Below are 25,445 nucleotides of genomic sequence, written 5' to 3' on the forward strand. Positions count from 1 at the left end.
CCTGCTTTGGACAGCCTGGCTGGGGCAAGGCCCACAGGAAGGGTTTTTTAGGCAAGAGGAGTTTTACTCAGAGGAGCAGGAACACCGCTGAGCGGAAAGAATGGAGCGCCTGGCCTCCTTCAGTAGTAAGTACCATAAGATGACATTAGGAAAGCATTTGCCATCATTTAAAGAGCCATCTCAGGGAGAGAGACACAAAACTAGCAATATTTGGTTCACGGGTGATATCTTTATTCAAATTCTCAAGAGCATGGGTACAGGAATGATTCAGGGGGGATTTGGAATGATTCGGGGGGATTTGGGTCTTTCTGTCTACTTTTTATAGCTGGGCTTGTTCAAATACATTTTCTTGGAAAAAATAAACATGGCTTATAACTTGACAGTCTTTATTTTGACTACTTTACAACGACCAGAGTCAGAACAACTTGTCAGAGCAGCGTTTCCATTCCTTGCTCAGCAATCTGAGCAGAGCCAGACGTTTGGGCAAGTCACAGAACAGTTACATTGATGCCTTTGCAGTGTGCTATACTAGTCAGGTGTGAGGGACATGGATGGGATGCTGCAGCTGTCTGTGTGGTGTTCTCCGCAGACAAGGTCTTGGTCAGGTTTGGCCTTTGATGCAGAAGGTGAGGGTGGGCACTGGAGTGAACCAGCCAGGGCATCTCTTGGCATTGCTGCTGAGTGGCACCAGGAGGTTCCCCTCAGAGATTTATCTTCCCCTGACCATGGCACAGGTTTAGGTTTAGCCCTCAGTGTATCAGGTCTCTTCCTACTCGAGATAAACAAGGAACGTTTTGCAGATATTTGAAGAAGATGCCATAGGAAGGGGGTTACATACCATTGAGTTCACTCAGAATGCCTGGGCACAAGTGAATGTAGTTGATTGCAAGACCAGAGCCTTATTTGTGTTGCATGAGACTCACTTTTGGCTCTGCAGGTGACCCTTTCGATAAGCCTCCGTGCCGCGGCTGCTCCTCGTACCTCACAGAGCCCTACGTAAAGTGTGCCGAGTGCGGGCCGCCTCCCTTCCTCCTGTGCTTGCAGGTGAGTGCAAGGATAAAAGCATAGGCATTCAGTTCTTTGAGAAGGTCATCAAAGGCCTGGCCAGTGCCAAGCTGCTCCATAAACACATTAACAGCTGGTCTCTGTATCAACACACTTATTTGCTCAGGGCCAGGGAAATGACAAAGAAAATCTTGGAGGCTGGAGAATCGAGGCCTGAGCAGCTGAAGGAGATGTTTGTGAAGGCAACCAAAGCTACCTAGAGACATGCAGTCAGCCTGGCTGTGTAACAAAGCATGCTGCTGCATGTCTAGAGAGGTGTTGTTTCTGGTGGGTTTTGTGGCATGGAAAAGAAAAGCCATTTGAGAAGTGCCCTTTCCCTGTCCCCAGGCACATTTTTCCCCCCCCCGTCTCCCAAATAGAAAAGGAAAATTGGGGAAAAGTTGCACCATTGACAACAGTTGGTTGTGGCTGGATACAGTTCTTTAAAAATCCTTTAAAAATAAATTTTAAAATGTAAAATTGTGTGAGCTGATACCCAGGGAAAGTTAATTATTGAAACAATAAGCTCTCCTTCTTTGTGATTACAAACTGCAGTAACCTCTAAAACTGAAAAAGGAGCCTCACCGTGTGCTCAGATAAGTACAGAATATGCAGACCCACATTTGGTACCTTGACTGTAGTTTTGTTCATTTATCTATACTTAAAACCCCAGAATCTTAACAGTTTAAAACAGCTGCAGAGCATGTTGGTGCTTTTCATAACAGAGAGACAAGATTAAAGGGAAACTCTGTTTCCAATCCCTATGGGATGCTCGGGGCTCTCTTCCTGGAATGATCCACTTTGAAACATACCACCGAGCTTCCTTCACCTGCCTGAATTTGCCCAAATACATAACAGGTATAGGAGTTATGCCTTGGTGCAAAAGGCAAGTAAGATACAAAGACAGGTCACACAATTATAACATGGATTTTTCACCAATTTGTGGGGGTTTTTTTTTTAGAAAAACTAAGTGTCTTTTTCAGCACATCAGGTGGTTGGGTTTGGATACTCCATGGTCTGAGAAGGAAAGCTAAAATGGACCAGTTAAAGCGTTTTCAGGGCAGAAGTAGGAAACTAATGTAATGCTCATCTTTTGTTCTACAGTGTTTCACACGTGGATTTGAATACAAGAAACATCAAAGTGATCATACTTATGAGATAATGGTAATTACCCCTTTTCAATAACACCTACTCAATCCTGCACCTTCCTAACTTCCCAGGAGTTAGACCCTTGCTTGATAATATGCTGCAAAGTTAACTGACACAATTCTTTGATTTGGAGGTTTAGAATTATTTAAAAGCCTTCCTTGAGAGCCAAGAAAAATCTCCACCTGGAACATAATCACAGAGCAGAGGCATTTAAAGCTACAGTTTTTCATTGTGCCTTGCTAGGATGGTGCCTCTCACTAGACTTCCAGGTCTTTAACCATGTGAATCGACTTCTGTTTCTCTGTTCTTGCGTTTTCTTCCCCAAAATTATTCATTTTAAAAGTCTTTGGTAAGTTTTGGTGTGTTTCATAGCATGACATTGCTGAATTGCTGATAGATAGGAGATGTAATAGTATATTTGGAGGATTTGTAGCAACAAACTAGTTTTTTTCTGTAGCTGATGACCCAGCTGCCTAAACAGTTCAACAATGATTTCATCAGGTTTCAGGGGACATGGTAAAAGTTTAAAACACCTAGTATTACATACTGTGTTGCCCTGTAGTTCAGACTCCTTTTCTCTTCGTGTGGTGGGTTCTAAGGAGGGATCTCAGCAGTTCGATGTGCTCCTTTCGTCTCTAGACTTCCGATTTCCCTGTCTTGGATCCTAACTGGACAGCTCAAGAGGAAATGGCACTCCTAGAAGCTGTGATGGACTGTGGATTCGGAAACTGGTGAGAATTTAGTGGCTCAGACAACTTCAGTGACCAATGGGTGGCTTTTCGTTTCATTTCACGGGGCCTCACTGTTGGAATACATCAGCAGCTGTTGAGTGTTCGCTGCCTTATTGTGGGTGAGACACTAATTTACCCCAGTAGAAGACTGGGGTAGCAGATGTTCATTTCAAAACCACTGCTAGCTACACAAGGAAATTGTTGAAGGCTTCTTGTGAGATGCAGGGCACCTCCAGTGAAGTACAGAGTTCCCTCAATTCACCTTAAAGTCTCTGGGTTTTGAAGGAGCTCAACTCCTGCACAAGATTTTTCCCTGCCTCAGTTTACTCCGATGTAGAAACGAACTACAGAGGTTGTTATCTTGTGCAGTTTTCGTTTGCTTACAGTTCACTCTCTAGCTATTGTTATTTTTGGAGGTTTCCAGCTTCTCTGTCAGAGTTAGGATAGAGTGCTGGAAATAGTAAATATTTTTACATTACATTGATTTCTGTAGTTGCTACAGGACTCGTGTGCATTTGTAAATAAAGGAGGTGTGTACTGAGTACTCGCTCTTCTCCTTCATGAAAAAATAGCTGTATTAGAAGTGTAAAGCTCCAGCCTTCACTGAGATGGAGCTGAGAGTTCCTGCCTGTACATTGCTGTCAAAATAAAGACTGAAAACCATCTGCAAGCATGCTGTCCAGTAGGCTTTGCCCTACTTAGCAATACAAGCAGCCTCAACTTTTTCCTTAAATGCTTGGCTTGTCTCAGCCTTTACCAAACAAAGGAAAAACTGACTTTCCTCCCTGGAATTCCTTGTCTCCAGTGTTTAGTTTAACAGAAATTGCAATGATTGCTGCTGGGGGGTTTATTTTTTTTAAGTCCTCAACTTACACAGCTGTTTTATTAAGACAAAATACTTCACATTTCTAGTCAACCACTTTTCTGAGACAGTCTGGCAAAGATTTCTAGATTGTTTCCTTTGGGGTTCAGAACAACCTGTTGAACATCGCTACATGGAAGGGGAAACCGCTATCCCATTAAAACCACAAGAGAGGCTCAAGAAGCAGAATGCAATTCCAGACCTGGAATTTACCATGTATAAAATGTATAAAAAACAAGCTCTCAAATAGCAATATTGACTTTTCAAACAGTCCATCAGCCAGGGAGTTCTTCCTGTGAAGACAGTGATGCCTTGCATCACTCATGGCCCCAAAAAAGTGCTCCCTGGCTCAGCATCAAACCTGTAGCTATCGGCTTAGTACGCAAAACGTGGCCTCAACCATCGTCACAGAGCAGTCCTCTGTGCACAGCACGATCAGCCTCTCACCCAAAATTACCTTTCCCCACCAGAGAAAGGAAAAAACAACCTCAACCCCTCAACATTTCTTGTGTTCTTCATAACGAGCTTCCCCCCTCTCCCCACTTCAGGCAGGACGTGGCCAACCAGATGTGTACAAAGTCCAAGGAGGAGTGTGAGAAACATTATATGAAACACTTTATCAACAATCCCCTCTTCGCATCTACGTTACTGAACCTGAAGCAGGCAGAGGAGGCGCAGCACAGCGAAACAGCCATTCCTTTCCACCGTGAGTATCCCCTGCCCGCCAGCACAGGGAGCTTCCACACAAGGTCTCTCCTCTCCCAAAAGCAGACTTTGGAGACAGGAATGCACCACATGTGCTTTCATTTCCAAAAGGAGAGCTTGTTCTGGGGGGTAATGTGAATAATTGTAGCAGTAGGGTCTTCTTCACGACTGTATTCAGTCATCAGTGTACCAAATACACATTGTGGCTGGTTCAGGTGGAAAAGGGGAGGGAACAGTGGTCTGATACAGGCATTGGGATCCCAAAACAGCCAGTGGAAGGGGTTGCTCCCAGAAATCACCGCAGCAAAAGCCTGTATTCATATAAAGGATGTGCTACCTCGGGGCTGCTTCACCTGTGGCACGGTACAACAGCGTGTCCTTTGCTGTGAATACCTGTGTGAGTTCCTAGCCTGGTGCTGGGGTGGTCGCTGTTCATGTCCAGACACTGTGCTAACCAAGATGGGATTCTACCTCTGGAACCCCACATCTGCTTGTCCACTTCACAGCAGGCCTAGCTGCGGGTGGGATTTGTCAGAATATCACTCCCTTCCAACTATGCCAATTTCACACCTCTCTTTAAAACTACCTCTTAAAACATGTATGCTAAATTTCAACAATTTTAGCAAATTTTCCATTTTCCTTAAACTTAACATCTTCAGAATTCCCCCTGTCTTGCAGCTGTCCCATTATAAAGTTCCCCAAAATAGCTGGCTGCAAAGATTGCTTGGAATCTGGCAGTTTAAATTTCACAATAAAGTGGTTAGAGCTGAAGCAGATGGAAAGGGACAATTTTGGTTCTGTCCCTGGCTGTCATTGAGTTTTTTATGTGACCTGGGCCAAGACAAATTCACCGTGCCTCGGGTTCCTTTATCTGTAACCTGGGACTCGTAACGCTTAGCTCCTACACGAGTGTGTTGCGAGCCTTGGTCCATTATTGCCTGTAAAACACCAAGCTCCACAGTTGGGAAGCGCTGTAAAAATTCAGACTTGTGTAGCTTTAATTGCAGCTCCCTGCAAACAGCACCCAGAAGATGGCAGATTTAACACCCCTGCTCCTATTAACTAACAGAACCTGCACACTGAGACCACAAGAGTTTTACTGGGGACGGGGAGGAGGGGGGCATGCTGAGATCTGAGATGCAGAGTTTACATTTTATAACCCATTTATTACCTTGAATTTCTGCATTTGACTTTCTGAGAACACTGTGAAGGTCCCAGATCGCTGCATTTTTCTCCAGATGAACTCAGTCTCTTTCTGAACGGAGCATCAAACAAAAGCCCAATCATGGTGTTTTTTTCCCTCAACCACTTATTGCCACTTTTTCCTGGAAAAGAAACACCTATTTACAGACTGTTTGTGCATAAAAGACCCCAAACACAGAATCACAAAATCACCAGGTTGGAAAAGACCTATAAGACCACTGAGTCCAACCGTCCCTGTCGTGTGCTGACCCCCTCATCTACCCGTCCATTAAACACAGTCAGGGGTGGGCACTTAGCCCCCTCCCTGGGCAGCCTGTTCCACATCCCCACAACTCTTTCAGGGAAGAACTTCTTCCTAACATCTAAACCCTACCCAGCAACTCAACCCCTTTCTTTTTCCCAGCTGCTGATGATCCCCCACGGCCTACGTTCGATTCGCTGCTCTCCAGAGACATGGCTGGGTATATGCCAGCCAGAGCAGACTTTGTGGAGGTAAGACTCTTCTCCCCTTATTTTAAGTTTCCTGCTGAACCCAAGACCAGCGGCCGCTCCTCTGCCCCTGCCTGCAGGTCTTTACCCTCCCTATAGAAAGCATCAGAAGAGAAGACAGGACAGAGTGATTAAGCCATGGATTTAATTACAGAGGTGGCGCTGGAGGCCTGCAGAGCTCTAGCAGGCGATGCTGTGCGTCACTGGCACAGTGCTGGGGCTGAAGGCATGCTGCTGCCACCAGATGTCCAGTAAGAAGTGGTTTTTATGTAAGCAGGCTGGATGTTGTGATCTGGATGCTTAGCAAAAGGGGTCATCTTTGGCATGCTTCTCACTCAACTAGCCCAAGAGAAGCACATAGGAGCTGAAGCCAAAGATCTCTAGGAGCCAAAGATCACTCTGAAAACCTGCCTTGTTTTCAGTGGGTCTCCCTATGGGGCCAAACAAGCTCCTGTACCTGAAGTGATGAATTCAGGGTTACACTGGAGCAGAGTTTCTACCTCACAGTGGGGATCGTGGAGATTACCTGATTAATTCATGATCCAATCACAGCATCCTGGTCCAGCTACAGCCACGGGGGTACATAGTACACATTCCCTAGTTAGACCCCCCCTGAGATGTATGTTGCTTGCAGGTGTAACCTGCTACAACCATGTATGAGTAAACATCCCTCTTTCCAGTGCTTCCACATGTACTGACACTGGGTACCGAATTTTGAGTGCTAGTTAGTGACAATTTGTTAATCGCCTCTGAACAGGAGTTTGACAACTACGCTGAATGGGATTTGAGAGATATTGATTTTGTAGAAGATGATTCAGACATTTTGCATGGTAAGTCCCACATTTCCCTACATTGTCTGAAAACAACGTTACAGAGTGCCTGCACCATATTCCATCAGGTCTGGGTTTCTCTATACATTCTTTTAAAAGCGACGGTACATTTGTAATGATCCCACTTCTGTGCACTGGGGGTTTAAACATGGGCATTTCTATGGTCCTCATTTTCAAATCATAGAATCACAGACTGGTCTGGGTTGGAAGGGATTCCAAGGACACACAGTTCCAAACCCCTGCTACATGCAGGGACACCAACCTCCAGGCCTGGATCTACACTAGGTTGCCCAGGGCCCCATCCAACCTGGCCTTGAACACCTCCAGGGACAGCGCACCCACTCCCTCTCTGGGCAGCCCGTTCCAGCCCCTCACCACTCTCTCTGTAAAATCTTCCTCCTAATATCTAATCTAAATCTCTTTTAAAAGCTCTTAGTAAACTGACACACAAACAGCAGTTCCACATGGGATGATGCACTTTGTTCGCTATTGAACTGCAGCCGTTTGTCATGTATAACACAACAGCAATCAAACAGTCTCCACTGGTAGTAAGCATCTCTTTAGGAGAGAAAGAAATGATAGTTTATCCAGCATAAACTGTAGAGGAAGCTGGGCTAGGTAGAAGCAGATTATCTGAGCTAGTGATTTGTCTGGAAACAAGTGGCAGTGCATCAGCGTTCGAATAAACAGACCTATTAAAAACCAGAAACATCAATGCCTTGATATTACTTCCCCTCCCCTGCTGAAAGACAGACCTTTCAGCTACGTAACGTCTGCAAGGCACAGCTGCTGTTCTGATTGAGGACCCCTTTCCCCCGCTATATCTAGTTTTTTTAGAGGATCTGTCCCTTATTCTACCCTGTTGCTTTAGGACATCTGATGCCAGGATAGGTATTGATCCAGGCAGCAAGGAGGTGCACAGTTTAAGACCAGGAACAGCACACCAAAACCTCTGCTCTTGGGTTGTGTGGGTTTTCACACATCAAAGCTGCACACTGAGTTCCAGCAGCATTAGCTGTAAGCAACAACTTTTTTGTTGTGAAGGGAACAGTGGCTGTGTGACTCCAGCTGCTGCTACTGAGCTGCTGGGGATGTCGCTGTCTTAATAATACTAAATAGCAGGAATTAATAAAATGAAGTTTTAATCCATAGAGAAGAAAAGGTCATACTTTTCTCCACATTTATTCGTATAAATAGTGTGTTCATGCTTCAGGATTATATGTCAGGCAGTTCTAAGCTAAAGCCTCAGCATCCTTTGTGGACAGACAAGTCCTGTTACATGCAGACTTTCCAAACTTAACGAATCAGCTGGAAATTTAGCAGTTTACACGGAGTTTTAAGGAATGCAAATGTCCTTGACTCTAAAAATAAAAAGGTTATGGTAATCATACATCAGTCTCTCTTCCCTTTTAATGTTTATTGAAAGGGGGACCGGCTTGCAGACACGTCACTGATTCATCATGCCATCTCTCTGTTGTATCTTTTTATTACTATTAAAAAAATAGACCTTCTGACTTCCATGTCCTATACAGATTCCTGGTAAACTGATAAAGCAAAATAATCTCCTAGTTCTGTTCGTTAATTAACAGCTTAATACTCATTCTCTACCAGCACTGCCTTCCCTAGCCCTCACATGTCTTCCGCTGCACAGTTCAGCTAGTTAAGGTATCCCCTGCCAGCCTCCTGTTTGTCAGCTTGAATGCAAAGATGAGCTTCCCTCATCTCTGCAGAGCATCATAAAGCTATGCAGGGCCATCCCCTTTGGCCCAGCCAGCTCAGGGTGGTACTAACCCCATAGCAGATGCACAGGTGAAGAATACAAGAGAAAGCCAGTGCAGCCTGATAATTTTTCTGGTGTACCTTCCGTGTTCAGAGCATTCTGACCAAAGGACCTGTCCTCCATGAACTTAGCTAACCACTGTTAGAACTAGATGTGTTTGTACTTTTGCCCCCATAGCATCCTGTAGCAGTGAGTTCCACAATCGAGTTAGGAGTTCTGCAATTTAATTATGTGTTGTGTGAAAAAATACTTCCTTCTGTCTGTCAAATCGTTTGCCTGATAATTTCATTGGATGTTCTCGAGTCCATTCTTCAGTTGTCTTCAGTACTTAGTATAGGATGTCAGGCATTTACCCTCTGAAAACCATTTGGCAGAGGTTATGGAGCGTGACCAACTACATTTTCGATCTCTTAGCTCAGGGATTCTGGCAGCTTCCTTCCCACAGCTGTCCTGGATCTGCCCACATGAGACAGAAAGCCTCTAAAAAATGAAATCCCAGGGTCTTGCCAGCTGCTTTTCTTTCACATGAAAAGACATCTTGGGGAGAGAAGGGATTATTTTCTAAAAGAAACTTTGGAATTGGATCTTCCCATTCTCTGAGTTAACAGAGAGAAGGATGGAGCCACATCCTCCCTGTCCTGCAGTTTTAAAGATCTCGGGTGCTGACTTTGGTTGATTGATTGAAAATATTTTGCAACCTAATTACAGGACTGCATACTGCAAAAACAGCTCAGCATTTCGATCTGGAGGGACAGATGGGCATTGAGTGAATTGAGAAACCTTCGTACTTTCTAGTTAACAGGCAGAAAAGGTTGTAGGTAGCCCTGGCATCCCAGGTTCCTGTAGCCTCTCCAAGGATCCCCGTCCCACTACAGATCGGCAGCAGCTCCAGCATGTCTCCCTACCCCAGCCCTGCCCTCTGGTAAACTCCTTGAGAAGTGTCCTTGGGAAGCAGCCCTGTGCCTGGCTCCACACCTGCTCGACACACATTCCTGCTGGCCAAAAAGCAAACTTCTTTTTTTTCTAAAAAGGTAAAGCTGTAAAACAGGGGTTTAACACATTTTATCACCCAGAGAAACCCTCACAGCATAAAGCATCAGGTTTAAAACAACAAAAAAAACCCTTACTTTGTTTTCCTGCCATTATTGAAACCTTGCCAGGTTCAAGATTCATTTTTGAAAACTACTTCTATATATTCCATTTTCTGAAACCTACTCAAGCTAGGCCCTGAGACCACACCAACCAGAACAACTTCTATGGTCTCTCCTTTGTTTCACAAGTCACAGAGCAGCGCTGCAATGTCCAGGTCCCATGTTACACAGGAATATCTGCTGCTGGCACTCCCCTTCTTCCCTCCGCTCCACATCACTCTGCTTTTCTTGGCATTGTGTAAAACGACTTTTATAAGAAGTTCTAGATCTAAGCTGCTTGACCTGTGTTCCCTGATATCATTGCATTTCCCCTGTTGTATTTTCCTGTGTCATTCTAAACAAGATCTCAGTATTTTCACAAGAAAGAAGAATGCAGCTGAATCCTGGGTGAAAGGGCTCCCGACAGCCTTTTATGAGGAACACAGAACCCGCACTGCCTCACCAGCTCCTCCCAATACACAGGAGGTCACAGGCATTGTTTGGTCACTTGATGCTAGTGAGATGGTAGAAACTGTATGAAATCAGTCAGATTTCAATTAACTCACTAAATGTATTCAGTGCTGGCAAATATATTAAGCGTGTGCAAATCTCTATCGCAGTTAAACAAAAACATAATGGACAGATCAAAAGAAACAACTCGTTTCAGATCCAATTCAGCCCAGAGTGCTTGAATATTTCATGAATTACAAGTTCTCATCAGACTGAATTATAGCATTAGTGATTTATCTTTTTCCAGGCTTTTTCTCCCCTTCTTATACCCGTGATTTTTTTTACTTCTAACACTTAATTGCTGAAAACACACATTAGAAGTGAGTGGAAATAGTCTGCGATGCTGGCTGTAGAGTAGTGAGATTCTATTTGATAAGATATAAGGCAGACTGTGTCCTTCTGAATATTACATGATGATTATTCCTTTGTGGAAATTCCTGACATGCTCTGAAGGTGGACACTCTGCTTGCCTAGGGTCTCGCTTTCCTCTGGGAAGGGTGGATTTGGATTGTGGGCATTACGTTTGCACCGAGCAAGGCACACACTGCTTACACGGCCTGTTTGCTTTGATTAGTTTGCATTCTTCCTATTATTTGGCTGTGCATGCCCAACAGAGGTTAGCTAGCATGAAACAAAGGTCTCATTAGTGTTCAAAAAAACCCCAGCTTTCGTAGACCAAATGAGGCTGAAGAGGAATGAAAAGCAAAGAAGCTATTTTGGACACACTCAGGAGAAACCAAAATATTTTGATTTTTTCAGAATGGAGAAGGGAGCCTTAAATTTCTGCCTATCACCAGGTCCTTCAAAGCTGCTCTGACCATATCGTTTCCAAACATGGGCACTTTGAACATGGTGTCAGCTTGGATTATCATAAGTTACCAGTACAAACAACTGCCTCCTTGGCATAATCCGTGGGGAAAAGCAAAGGGAAATCATTTTCATTCACCCAGCATCTCTTTTCTCATTTCAATGCAGCGTGTAACAGTGTGGTAGCCTGAGTTATTCATGCATTCCAGATCTTGTAATCGGCTGTTCCTGTGTGAATATGTCTGTTAAAACCAAAAGCCCCTCCAGAAGTGCATGTGGCAGCAAATACAGATTTTTCTGTAAGCAGAAGCTCTGGGGTTTTTTTTTTCCTTCATTTGTTCTCATGAATGTTCCTTCCCCTCCCCAGCTGATCATAATTCCTTTCAGAATATTGTGCGCTCAGGTGAAAGCATCAAAATGCAATGGTTATAGGTGCATAATTACTTGTGATATTTATAGAGGTTCTCCCATGCAATTTCTGCATGTACTCATTAAGTTCTGCCCACACAAACCCCAGAAAATAACATGCTAGCTTAGCTTGCAGAGGGTTTAAAAATAAAAAAATATTTTCCCATAAATTGGCACCGGTTCCAGCACTTTGTAACTCATTTCATTCATGTTTAGCTTACTGCCTTCCCCAATTCCTTATCCCCACATTTAAGCACAGAGAATTTGATACCTATGCTTGTTCTTAAATTAGGAAGCTTAAAACACCTCGTTATGAGAATACACAATGACTCCTGAACACATTTGCAAAGAGAATTAAGAGCATTCACCATTCCTCCAATCTTCATACCCAATCTTTTGCTCTGAGATTAACTTCCTATCAGGCTTGTATGGATGGAAAAACCTTTTGCTAATAAAGGATCAGGAAGCATATCTCAGAACTGCTGGTTCCTGGCACGGAGCCTCAGGCATTAGTTGTCCCTATTTGTAAGGAATTCCATTCCCCAGAGGACTGCACGGATGGATTGCCCAGAGGCTAGGGGCTTCCTGGTGTTTACATATACATAGCTTAAAACTGACATGTCTCCACACTTCTTAATTGCGTTATTAATTATTTAGCAGAGAGCAATCAATAACCTGCCACTGTGGGGTTTGCTCTTGTAACTACAGAGAGAGGAGAGGCCTCTGGGTTCTGTCACACTTGGGCCGCTCCTGTTTACACTGCACGGTGGCCTGGAAAGGGACATGCTCATGCTTAGTTTCAGAGAGCTGCACGTTGTCTCTATAGCCTGCAAACCCACTGATGAGTTTTAAGCTTCTTCCTTCCAAGAGCATACTGAAATGATTAATGTAAAGGAGAGAAAGCCAACTGAGGAATCAGCCAGCTCCATGCTTTTCTAATGACCTAGAATTCCTGCGTTACATAACACCACGGGGGCAGGTGATAAGTGTCTCCCTATCTATTTTTTTTTCCCCCCAAGAATTTACCAAAAAAAAAAAAAAAAATGTTTATTAACCTAATGGTTACAGGAACAAGCAACTGAAGGATCTGTGAGCGGATCAGCCAGACTGCAGACAGATTTGATTTTGAAAAGGATATGATTTCTAATGAGCATGGCTTTGTCCTGCACTTCTTCACATTGTCCTGAACTATTCTCTTTGTTCTCTTGGCAGACAGATAAGTTTAGAAGCTAACAAGCTGGAATCTTGTAGATGTTTTCAAGGCCTGCAGCAAAGGCTGCTTCGAGTAGTTGCAGTTCAGGCCTGTGCCTTTCTGTCCTCTGGAGCTCCTTGTGCTGTGCAGAGAAGCCTTAATCCAGAGGTGATACCTCAGATCCTTAAATCTGGTGAATTTGATTTTCAGGAGAAGGAATATGTAACAGTTGCATGCATGAAGGAACAAAACAGTGCTAGGAGTAAAACAGTCCAAGGAGGAGGAGGAGAAGAGTGCTCAGGATGTACCCAGGTCGCTATTTAACAGGCAGTGGGAAGGAGTAAGTGAAAGAAAGCTTCTGCAGGTAGCACATATAGTCTGCAGGTTAGCCTCTAGTGAGTTTATGCCCCTGTAAAATTGCCACAGGGTTTTTCAGCCAGCAAAGTAGCACAGCTATTTCAGCCTAGCTTGAACATCAGCCTAATACAGTGATTAGTTCTGTATTCTATAATTATTTTTTGTTATTATTTTGCAGCTCTGAAGATTGCAGTTGTAGATATCTATCACTCCAGGTTAAAGGAAAGACAGAGAAGAAAAAAGTGAGTTTTTAAGCAATAACTGTATTCCTTTGCATTATTACCATGTTTGCTCCCCAGGATCACCCTAATAATCCATCTCCTGTAGCACCCTTCCAGAGAATTCCCATGCATGGAGCCCCTCTGCTCATGGGACAGGCTTCACCTGGGATGTGTGGCCTCCTTTCTGGGTGCAGATTAGGATCAGGCACATGGCTTTAGCAATGGTACCAGCCCAGAAAACACAGATCACCAGACCCCGATACTTATCCATACACAACATCGACAAAGGACCTCTACACACCACAACTCTCCTTTAAACTCTCAAAACAAGCCAGTAATTGTGAAATGCCTGTTTCCTGGTCCTTTTTAGTGCATGAAAGTCATATACACAGCGTCCTTCACATTACTATCCCAAATCCAGGTAGACAGAAATAACTAAGCTCCTGGCACACCTTACGAGGTGGTGTAGCCATTCTGCAGAACGAGATGCTGAAATACTCTCTGGGAAACCAGTCACAGACCCAGGAACCACCAAAAGGAGGTAGATCTCTCTTCTTTTTGCTCCCTGTGTGCTGAATTATCTGCTGATGGGCTGCACATAATTCATTTTCTACTTCAGGGAGGGGAAAAAAAAAATATAGCTGCCAGTCTGTGACTAATTACCAGACCCCCACTTTCTCCACAGAAATGCCTGCATCATTATTTTTAATTCTTAGTGGTCCATAAGTTAGTTTTCTGCCATGTGTAATGAAGATAACTATATTGCTGACGTGAGTTTGAATAATTTATTCAGTTCATTTGACAGCTTTTTAGAGTGACTCAATCTATTCATTAAATTCAATTTTATTATAACTTTGTTCAATATTTAAAATTATATCTTGCTGCATTACTCCCTGCTGGAAGAATTAGTAATTTGGAGTAAGACTCCTCAATTCCTTCTCCTCCATAATACAGCAGAGTTCTGCTGAATGACAGGTAAGAGTTGCTATCTATTGACCTGGGCTTTTATAATTAATAAATAAAAAGTATTTATGTGGTATAATTGCCATTAGGATGAATTGTGTCATACTGAAAGGAAGTGTCAGTGAGCTCAGTTACATAACTCCAGCTTGTGTCAATATCTACAGCAGGATGGGACAGAAATCTAGAAGGTGACATAAAAATGCTGATGTCACTCCCAGAAAGTCTTCTCTCCATGGAACAGGAATAAGCTTTTATACAATATGCTAAGGAAAATGTAATGGCTTTTATAGAGCAAATTCCAACTTGACCTTGAGGAACCCAGCTCTGCAGTATCTGTGATGGTTTGCAAAAGTCAGGTGTCGATCCAGTCACCGAATAGCAATGGCCACATGACATCTGCTGGAACCCATGACAAACGCATTTGTCATGCGCTCGTAAATATCTCACCTGCCTTTTTACACTGCTCATTTCCCTGAGCCTGTCAGAAACATTTCAAACTCATGAGCTACCTAAATCCTTTTCCTCTTTGTAAAATCCATCATGGAAAAATTCCTTCCTTCTGCTCCCAGGAGTGGAATTTACAGTCCAGCTCTCACCCTTGCTCTGGTAGAAGGACATTTGTCTCTCTCCAAAACTGGAAATCATCCTTCATCAGACACTCCTCTACCTCCAGTTTTGGAAGGACAAGTTGTAAGACACTGTAGATGTGAAATCTGTGCTTAAAGAAGCAATTTCGAGCCTTTAAAGCAATTGTAGTTCCCTTTGTACTTAGTGCTGTCAGAGCTGGACTAATGCACACTGCTGCTATCCCAAATTTACCGTGATTAAAGCCACGCTGCATCACTACATCATGTTTCTCAGCCAGCCAGCTCAAGGGCTATGGAAATTTCCTACGTGTTTGGTTTCAGACCCCTCTGATGGTCTGCATAAGAGTTGCTTCTGAAGCCTTTGTATTTATGAGGTAATAGGGGAGTTAATGCTTTCTATTAACACATTTTGCTCTCAATTACAGAATTGTGAGAGATCATGGCCTTATCAACCTCAGAAAATTTCAAAGTGAGTATCAGGTGTAGCTGCTTAATCATAAAGCAGCCTCTACTCGGGGAGCAAAACTTTGCATGTTCACTGTTCCCAGCACACATGATTGGTTTATTCATACTGGACCCAATTCAGGTGGTCTGAATTCCAGCAGATTTCCTGCCCCAACTGTTTCCAACCAGCTAGCCTAGGTACTCCCAGCTCAGTCTTCAACTTATCACCTTGGAATTGCTCTTTGAAAGGGTTTCAGTTGCTGCTGAGTAGGGAGAGGGGTGAAGGTGAAGTCTGGGCTTTTTAAAAACATCTCACTGTTCTAAGAAATGATTAAACCACATTTAAGTGTCATCCTGTATGTTTTTAGAATCGTAAGGGCTGGATAATTTTCCTGCTTTTTACTGGGCCATTTGTAGTTGTGACACCAAAACTACCAAGAGGTGTATCAAATCCGGATCTCTGGACAGTTCCACTGCGGGCTCCACTGAATTGATTTTGTTCCCACAGTAGGAGTGATGGACTGTATCACTTTTCCCCCCTTTCTAGTTCTGGAAAGGCGATATCCAAAGGAGGTTCAAGACCTTTATGAAACGATGCGAAGATTCGCACGAATTCTTGGGCCAGTCGAGCATGATAAGTTCATTGAGAGCCATGCATGTGAGTATTCTGAGGATTTTAACATACATGTTCTTCAGTAGACATAATGAGGGGTTGCATCATCTACAATCTGTCCTAATATATACCTCTCCTGGAGAGCAGGAGGTTGTTTTTCTCCTTCTCCCCCATATAACTACCTCAGAAAAACAAATACATTTGTGGTTTGATACATCAAGTGAGCAGCAAGTGGGTTTGTTTGGTTTTTTCCCATTAAACTCTGAGTTCTTTCTTTGATTTCTCAGTCGACTGAACATTCTGCTCATGTGGTAGAAGGAGTATTTTCTTATCAAAAGACCACTGTTCATTTACTGGGACTCTCTGCCACTAAAAGAACAAAATCCCTAAAAATTTATGCCTGGATTGAACGATTCAGAGCCAGCAGCGAATTGTGAATTCTTTGAAAGATATATGTTAACCTATTATATGTGTACATAATTATACAGCACAGCTGTCATTATGGCCCTTACCTTAAAGGGAGAGGCATTGTTCCATCATCGAATCACCTCGAGTCTTTTTGCATAATCATAGCGTGCGTTTAGCCGAATTCCAGTACGAGTCATTACATCCTCCTTAAATCTGTGACTTAAACTGGGAAAATTGTTGCTCATTAGAAAGAACAAAGCCTTTGAACAGTTGCGACTGTATTTTCAGGACACCCTATGTGAAATACCAGAAGTATGATCCTGCAGAATCATGAGTCCCACATGTGAGTGCCGGTCCTGGCACCTTGTTTTGTGATTGTAGTGACAGAGAAGTCCTCAAGTTTACCTGGCAGCCAAGTACAGGCATTATACACACCTCCTGAGCTCTATGAGTAAAGGAATTCAAGGCAAGCAAACCTGCTCACTGCAAAGCTAAGCAAAGCCTGGTAGTAAATAACAACGAGCAGAAGAAACAGGGAGTGTTTAATCTTAGTGACGGGAGGGAAAGAGTTTGTCTGCAAGGAAAGATTTTGGAAGGTCCAGTTATGAAAATCAAAGTTCAAAGATGGTATAAGGAACCTGGGTCTGATCAATGTTTATCAATATCTTGAGTGTGGGACACAGGGGAAAAAGGCCAGCCTCTTCTCAGTGGTCTGTGGGGACAGGACAAGGGGCAATGGCCTCCAAGTTGGAGCACAGGGAGTTCTACACCTATATGTGGAAGAACTTCTTCCTGGTGAGGATGACAGAGCCCTGGGACAGGCTGCCCAGTGGGGGGTGGAGCCTCCTTCTCTGGAGATATTCCAGACACATCTGGATGTCGACCTGTGTGATCTGTCCTAGGAACCCTGCTTTGGCGGGGGGGGTTGGACCTGATGATCTCTGGAGGCCCCTTCCAACCCCTATAACTCTGTGAATCCGTGGACAGAATAGTTTTTCAAAACTATTGAAACGCCTTCAAAAAAATCCTACATTATTGTTCTTTGCCTTGTCTGGGATATGGCAAAGGAACTATCAAAGCATGAAGATAAAATAACTGGGAAGAAGCAGCGTTAGGACACAGCAAGTTTGAGACCTGGTACAGATCTGTGCAGAGGGTACCCCTGCCTGCGGCTCTGTACACCTCACAGCTAAGTTCTGAGTAGACAGATAAGAACTAACAATGTACAGCACCGTTCTCTGCCCCCCCCTGCTGACCCACATTTGTTCTTTTTGGATTTCCCTTCTGCTTACTGTTGGGGTAAAACAGTGGAATTCGAGCTGCGCAGGGAAATAAAGCGACTACAAGAATACAGAGCAGCAGGAATCACCAATTTCTGTAGTAAGTACCTGATGCATTATTCAGCCCATTCCCATTCGTCACAGTGTGGAGGGAGGATTGTACAACATTTAGGATGTGCTGAATAAAGAGAGACACTTATTTTGGAAACGTGTTTGCCTAGCCCTTTAAACTGAGCAAGGCTTTAGCAGTAATGCTTCGGTCCAGCTGTGCTCTTGTAAAGCTGGGTTGAGCCATCAGCTTGTCTAGCAGAGCTCTGCTTTAGTCACTGCTTTGCAAAAGGTTCAGGGAATAAAGTAAGTGTGTCATGGCACAGTGGTCTCCAGTGCTTTATCTCTGGATGTTTTCACTGGCTATCGACGAGTGTGATATCTGGAGAGAGGCCTGAGACCTCTACATAAATGAAATGGCCTATTTTATCCTGGAATTGGATCACAGAAGCCTTTTTTGTTTGGTTTTGGCCTGAAATGAACTGGGGGGGGAAGGGTGCAGGGTGGAATCTAAGACCTTCTGATGCCAAGTAGTTGTCATGAGGGAGAATAGCAGAGCCTGGGCCAGAGCTAGAGAAGTTCCTCACTTATTTCCTAAAGCAGAAAAACAACAGGCTGAACATTTTGACCGGAGCAGCTGGTGAGAATGCGATGTCTGCTCGCCGTAGGTGCCAGGACGTACGATCACCTTAAGAAGACAAGAGATGAGGAGCGCCTGAAGCGCACTATGCTCTCTGAAGTCCTGCAGTACATCCAGGACAGCAGTGCCTGCCAGCAGTGGCTCAGCCGACAAGCTGATATGTACGGTTACAGTAAGATTGCGCCTTTTACGTCCCTGGGCTTGAGTCAGAGGGGTGCAGCAAACACCTTCCTGCCTGGTAACAGATGCGTTCCCGCTTTACTACAGCTGGAACAGGCTGCAGAATTCAGAAGGGTGAGAAACTGGGTGACAGCAGGAGTGCTTGTTGAGGAGCCGGCGAGGAAAGGGGGTAGTTAAGGCCTCAGCATCTCTGTTTGCTGTATTTTACATTTCAGGAACTTAACCACTGTTAATGAAGTCGTGGAGGAAAATGAGGCCTTTATGGATACTAATGAGGGCACGGATGACACTTGAAGTGTTTCAGATGGTTTTAGATGTAGCAGCATTATTAATGTGTCGTCACCCTGCACAAACACTCTGATTTGAGGAGCAAGGTGCATTGCAAAGGAAGCGCATCCTGTGCGCTACGTGGTCTGGGAAGACGATGTGGAATTTCCCCAGTCTCCAATGAGCTCTTTATTATGTCCCATGACACACACACATATACCCTTTTGGGGTTTTTTTAAACAGGTTTCAGACACAGGTTTTAACCTGGGAGTGCTAAATATTTAGAAATCCTGCTCACTTCAGATCACAGGCTGACAACGCAAGTTGAACTGTTTCATTACTACAAGTTGGGGAACAGTAGTTTCAGGGCCAATAAAGTATACAGTTATTCTTTAAAAAAAACCAAACAGGAAGGCAATTTGAAAAATTTCCTTTCTTTTCAGTGATTCTGGCCTGAGTCCCACGGTACCAGCTCCTTCAAATTCAGGTAACTGTCTGTGATAAAGCACCAGCCACACGTCAGTAATGCCATCGTGGCAGCCAGTTTGACTCTCTTGCTTCAGTGCAAAAGCGTCAGTCCTCAAGCGCTGCTCGAGTCAGCGCTGCCTCAATCCACAGCTCATTCCACATGCAAATCCTATCGCCTTTTTCACTGAATTTCTAGAGTTTTCTGGCTACAGATAGAAACCCCATCCTAAAGCTATGTTAACAAGGCAGGAAAGGAAAGAACTTTCACATGAGAACAACATTTTATCTTTAAAAGATAAAGCTAATCCAGCTTGAGCGGAGCTGTATAGCTCACACCATAGCAACATAACCTGACAGCAAGCAGATTCAGAAGGGCAGAACACCAAAACACAGTTTTTTGCAGGCAGCAGCTGGAGCATCAAGCGCTCCAGAGTGAAGGGAAGAAAATTATAACAGGTTGCCTATCCAGCTTCAGGTTTCCTTTTCCATCAACACCCTTTTGTATTCCTTAATTCCATAAGCACCAACCAATGTGGTGTTCCACTGAGAGGACCCCTGCTTCTTTCAGTGCCCAGTACAAACAGATTCAGGCCCCTCGTGAACAAGCCCTCTATAAAATGCCATCTCATTCGTTGAGGTCTCGTGAATGAGACTGGGGTAAAGTTTTACTATTAGGCTGCTAAATATTGCCAGGGAAAACTGGCTTTTAGCTCTGTCTCTATATCCAGTTTTTACATGGATGCCAGTAAACCACTTGAACCAGACTTCTCAGAGGTGCACACCAAGTCTGTACGTCTGCCCTCACTTCTGGAAACGGGTCAGAATACCAAGGAATCAGTCACTATGGCTCACACCACGCTTTAAACATACTTGGTGATAGCAAAGATTGGGGTTTGGGAGAGAAAATAGCATTGTGTCTCCCAGGCTGGGCACCCACGAAATGGGGACAGTGTCCCTCGGCTGAATGGCTGCTGAATGGAATGGAATTAATTGTCTGGCAAGGACTCGGTGGCCAGTGAAGGAGCCCGAGAGAGCCCGGGTTGTTTTGCCTGTGGCTCAGCATGTGGTGTTTACAACCAGCACCGAACAAAACCCAAACAAAACACCATATAGTGGGTGATGAACAAACATCCTGCGTGCTGAGTAAGGCGAGGACACTGCGGAAAAGCCGCCACGTGTCTCTGTAATTAAAGGCTGCGTCACAGCGAATATACAATAGGGCAAATTAACGTTGCTTAACTTCTAGATTGCGAGATCTCGACTTTGCAGCTGGGATACGTTTCTTTCGGTGGAGTTTCTGTGTGTTATTTCCTAGGTTTATAAAAGCATAAAACCAAATTCTGGCATGTCTCAGCAGAGCAGGGAGGAGTGCTGGGGAACAGCTTCCCCTACCCCTACCAGAGACATGCTGCTCCAGCTCCCTCCTAGTCCCTCAGTCCTCTCTGGCCAGGCTCCCCTTGGTCTCCCATGGATCCACAGGGAAAGAGAGGCTCCCCACCCCAGAGGCAAGACCTGGACAGGGCAGCGCCCTGCACAGTCCTTGGGAAACCAGAGCAGTGAGTTTTCCAGGATCCCATTACTTTGCCAAATTTAGGAAGTTAGTCCTGGGACAGAGCCACCTCTCTCTCTCTGTGATGGCACCAACTGTACAACCCCCAGCGCAGAGGGACAAGAGACTTTCTAGAAGTGTAAACGAATACCCCAGGGTTTGTTCAGAGCGCTGGAAATTAAAAAGAGAAAAAAATACTGGGAGAAAAAGCTGGCCTGGAAGCAGCCAGCCTTTGTGAAGATTTAGGCTGCACCAGTTAAAGTTCAGCAAAGTTATAAACAACGGCGAACGTGAGAACTCCCAGCCTACCCTGTCACTTCTTTCAGTAACATTTATCTCATCAGACAAAACTAAATCCATGGACTGCCTTTGTTTTGTGATTTCTGCATCACATTTAAAGGCATTTAAAGAAAACTTCCATGAAGCTGTCAGTAATGACTGAGAAACTGGCTTCTAATCCCACTGAGAAACAATCTCCACATCCTCCTGGCAAGGTGCTGGTTTGACTCCTGCTGGGAGTTAGCCCCGCACCCTGCATGCAGCACCAACCTCCCCAAGCCCGCTTAGTCAGGAGGCACAGCCCAGCTCACCCTCCATCACACCAATTCGACAGAGAGCTATTGTCTCCCAGTTCCTCCTAACAGGCAGGGAGCCAGGACCAGCAGCCTCAGAGCTCTCAAGCATTCATAGTGCTCAACCACATCCCTCGTGAAACCCAACCTCTTCTCACATTGGTGCAGTTCTTGCACCAAGTCCCAAACACCCCTGTCTAGAAACACTTGGATCACAGTGGGTTAACATCACGGGGATCTAATTGCCTAAGGAACAGCCACAGCCACACCGCTCCTGAGTCCCTCAGTGTTTCCCTTTCTCCTCTCCACAGGTAGACGCAGCGCCCCGCCACTGAACCTCACAGGTCTCCCAGGGACAGAGAAACTGAACGAGAAGGAGAAGGAGGTGAGGAAAGGAACGGAAAGATCCGTGTCAAACTTTATCTTCACAGCGTAGGGGTGCTCACGCCATCTGTCTTGGGTGCTGGGAGTGCCACCACACTCACACACCCTGACTGCTCTTCCTCCTTCACAAAAATCATTCGGGTTTTCCAGTCAGCCTGATTTCAGTGACTGTGCTGTACACACAGCGTGGCTGCAGCGAGTTCTCCTGCGTGGCAGAGGAAGGTGGGGAGTACCGAGGTGTCATTACATATCCAGAGTGTGACATCCTCTCTTCCTCCATTGTGAGATGAGCAAGTGGAAGGGTTTATTTTTCTTGATGAGCATCAGTTTTAAAACTGGGAGAGGATTTTGTCAAGGGCTTCCCTGGACAGATGCTGAACCTGAGTAGCAGAGCTCTTGGTGTATTTGAGACACCTCACAGCCAAACCAGAACCACTTCTGGCTGGTTCTTCACTGTATTTAACATGAGCCATGGAGGTGATAACAGCTTAATCTTCTTTTCATGGGTTTTTCCCCCCATATTTCTGCCTGTTCAGTGCATGTACCAAACTTTTTGTATGCATGCATGACCAATAACAGAATCAGCTTCACGCGATGGGCTGTTAGCTTGGCCTGGGGGTGCCATTTGCAGGGTGCTCTTGCACCATGGGCACTGCAAGCCATTGAGGCACAGAGATCAGCAGAGCCCACAGGAGCAGGGCTGCAGCCCATGTGGCAACCCCAGAGGGAAACAGCACAGCAAGGGCCCAGCTGCAGCTGTTTCCTACAGCTTGCTTGCACAGCTCACCATAGGCCTGTCCTCTAACCCAGTGAAAGGCAACGCTGGGAACTAGGGAAATAAAAGATTATTTCCTTTTTTTTTTTAGTACAAGTCACAAGCTGTCCTTAGATTGTGCTCAGGCAGCTTTCAGCGCATGGAAATACAGACATGTTCCAGACTTGTCCCTCCACCTAGGAGCTGTTTCCCCATCACTGGGGATGGCAGCACTGAAAATCAGACCTCAGAGTCACTGTGGGATCTGGCACCTCTGGTCCCAGCATCTCAGGGATCGTGACTAGGACATCTGTGTACAGGGGCAATCTGCTTTCCTCGTCAGCTCAGACACAAAGCCTGAGTTCCTCTGCTCTATCCAGGAGGAACAATCATTGTTTCCCAGCTCGCTGTCTCAAGGCAGCTGGGATGGGGAAGCTAAGCAGGAGTGTTGTGACGTCACGGCAGAACACAGGCGCTTTTGGAAGCGATGCCTTTCCCCAAACTTCCAAACACACAATTCCCTCCTCCCTGCACAGTGTCCAGCCTGGCCTTCCAGAGGGGACTGGCAGTGTGGCATAGCTGCTTGTGTAGAAGGGGATTAAAGACTTAGTCTGCAGGGGATTAATAGACAGATGCCCTCCCTGGCTCCCTCCCAGCAGCCGAATTGCTGGTTGCAAGTCTCTCTGGCATGTGTGCTTCCCTTGGTTTGCAAAGAACAACGCCCACACAGGACACACAGTTACGCTCCTGCCAGCCCAGCGCTTGCTTTCATCCTCCTGGTTTATTTTTGAGTCAGGAATGCTCTGAGTGCAGCACCCAGCGAGCTCCTTCCCCTCCCTACCTGTGGGCCTGAGCAGCTTGGAACGTGGGGGCCATGTGTGTGTGTGTGTGTCCCACATACAAAACCAACACGTTTTAAAGCATTTTCAGAAAAACCCTCACAACATTACTCCCCCAACAGGGAATCACAGGGTGAGGAAGCGTGACAGGCGTTTATTAACTTCACCTTTTGTCTTCCAGCTCTGTCAGATGGTGAGGTTGGTCCCTGGAGCCTATTTAGAATATAAAGCTGCTCTAGTCAACGAGTGTAACAAACAAGGAGGCCTGAGACTGGCGCAGGCCAGAGCCCTCATCAAGATCGATGTGAACAAAACCAGGAAAATCTACGACTTCCTTATCAGAGAAGGGTACATCACCAAAGCCTGAGGCTGGGCGGGTACAGCGAGCCTTTGAAGTCGCTCTGACAGCGCTGGGAGGTTTGAGAGGTGGTGAATGAAGGACTTTGCCTTTTGTTTCAAATCTTTTGGGGCTTTTTTTTTAAAAAAAAAAGAAAAAAAACCACAAGTAGGGAGCTTTGTTAAACTGTATGAATACTGACAGCGCTCTGCCTGGCTTCCTTTTGACTCTGCTGTTGTCAGAATTACGCTGCCACATAGTGCTGGATGGAATTGGGTGCTGTATAAGCTAATTTTACCTGTGAACGGGGCACCCACTCCTGACACCTCTTGTGACTAAAGGGAGAATCACGGTACTTTTATTCTGACAGCGACACGGAATAAGGACAGAGGAGCAGCACGTAATCCCAGTCACGCTCCCACTTTGTGCAAGGCTGGGGGTATAGAAATCGGTCCCCTCCCTTCCTGTACCCCTTCCTAAACCAGCGTCAGCTTTCAGAGGAGAGGGCACACTCCCGTGGGTACAAAAATAGAGCTTGCAGTGGTCCAGCCCTTTCAATTCCATTGTGATAAAGCATGGGAAAGGATGTTGCAGGGAACCTCCTCAGCAGTTGATACTTTTTGGTGATGCTGGCACGCACAGCAGTACAAACCAATAAGCTTCACTGGGTTTGGCATTGCCAAATTATTGATAATCCCATGGTGCAAGTCCTCATCACAGAGGCTGGCTGCTACAACCCACCCAGCCTTCCAGAGCACAAACAAAGGGCCATTCAGTACCACCACGGTCTCTCACAAAAGATAAGACACCAAACTGCCCAGAGCACCCCCCTGCCTGCCTCGGCTGGGGTTTTCTTCTCTCAGCTTTCCACGTTAGCAACAACATCCCCGGTTGAGCAGCAGAGCAACAGTGAGGTGCAGCGAGTCCCTACACACACGCAACACCCCATGACATTGGATGATCCAGCACCCGACATTGGCACGGAATGGCTGTGTGAAAGCACAGTGGGACACTGATGGTGGCTTTTTTGGGGTGCAGCTTGGCACCGTGTAGAGCATCGAACAGCATCTGCTGACAAGGTGTAAGGCTGAAACACCATTCCATAAGTAGTGCAGAGCCAGCACAGGTGGGATGAGAGGTGCTCTCTCATTTGGGACCTCACAAAAAAGCCTGAGCTGTAACTGGACTGATGCCTCTCCAGGGTCTTTTGGGTTTGGTTGTGAAGGGTTCCCCCCCACCCCAAGAGTAACGATCCTGTGTACGCGCGGTGCCGCTGAATGTGAACTGTTTTGGTTTTGTAATAAAATTAAAGTGACTTTAAACAGTGCCACGTCCCTGTCCCCAGACTTGGAGCGAGTTTGGGAAGGTCAGGCAGCTGCCTGTACCTGTATCCATCAGCTTCTCACCGTGAGAGAAGAGACAACCAACAGCGGCCGCGCAGCTGCGGCCACCACATTACCCAGGAAATACTGTTGTTTAAGGAGAAGCAGCAGTAATAAATGACACACTGAAGATTCCAGGCTGTAGAAGTTGAGCCTGTACAGACGGGGAATGCTGAGGGAAGGGACACAGTAAGCTGTAAATCCTTGGGAATGCTTTTCCTGTTTGTCTTTTAACATTAAACAGCCAAATTATCTTTCCTCCTCCCCACTTGCCAATGCCACAACCTGTACAAGAACTGTGAGCCACATCCA

The 25,445-nt window shown here is 45.3% G+C and overlaps 1 protein-coding gene across 1 annotated transcript; it reads left to right on the forward strand.

Annotated features, from left to right (window-relative positions):
* On the forward strand, positions 1 to 25,071 carry TADA2A (transcriptional adaptor 2A). The gene is made up of 15 exons (XM_084273006.1): positions 1 to 125; positions 938 to 1,044; positions 2,149 to 2,208; positions 2,833 to 2,924; positions 4,335 to 4,492; positions 6,098 to 6,186; positions 6,941 to 7,013; positions 13,376 to 13,439; positions 15,394 to 15,437; positions 15,960 to 16,070; positions 17,742 to 17,813; positions 18,430 to 18,562; positions 19,292 to 19,335; positions 21,749 to 21,822; positions 23,596 to 25,071. The coding sequence occupies exons 1-15, from the start codon at positions 101 to 103 to the stop codon at positions 23,779 to 23,781; spliced, it is 1,332 nt and encodes a 443-aa protein (XP_084129132.1). The 5' UTR covers positions 1 to 100; the 3' UTR covers positions 23,782 to 25,071.
* Positions 25,072 to 25,445: the final 374 nt, after the last annotated feature.

The sequence above is a fragment of the Gallinula chloropus genome, assembly GCF_964237585.1.
Source record: "Gallinula chloropus genome assembly, chromosome: 19".
Taxonomy (NCBI): domain Eukaryota; kingdom Metazoa; phylum Chordata; class Aves; order Gruiformes; family Rallidae; genus Gallinula; species Gallinula chloropus.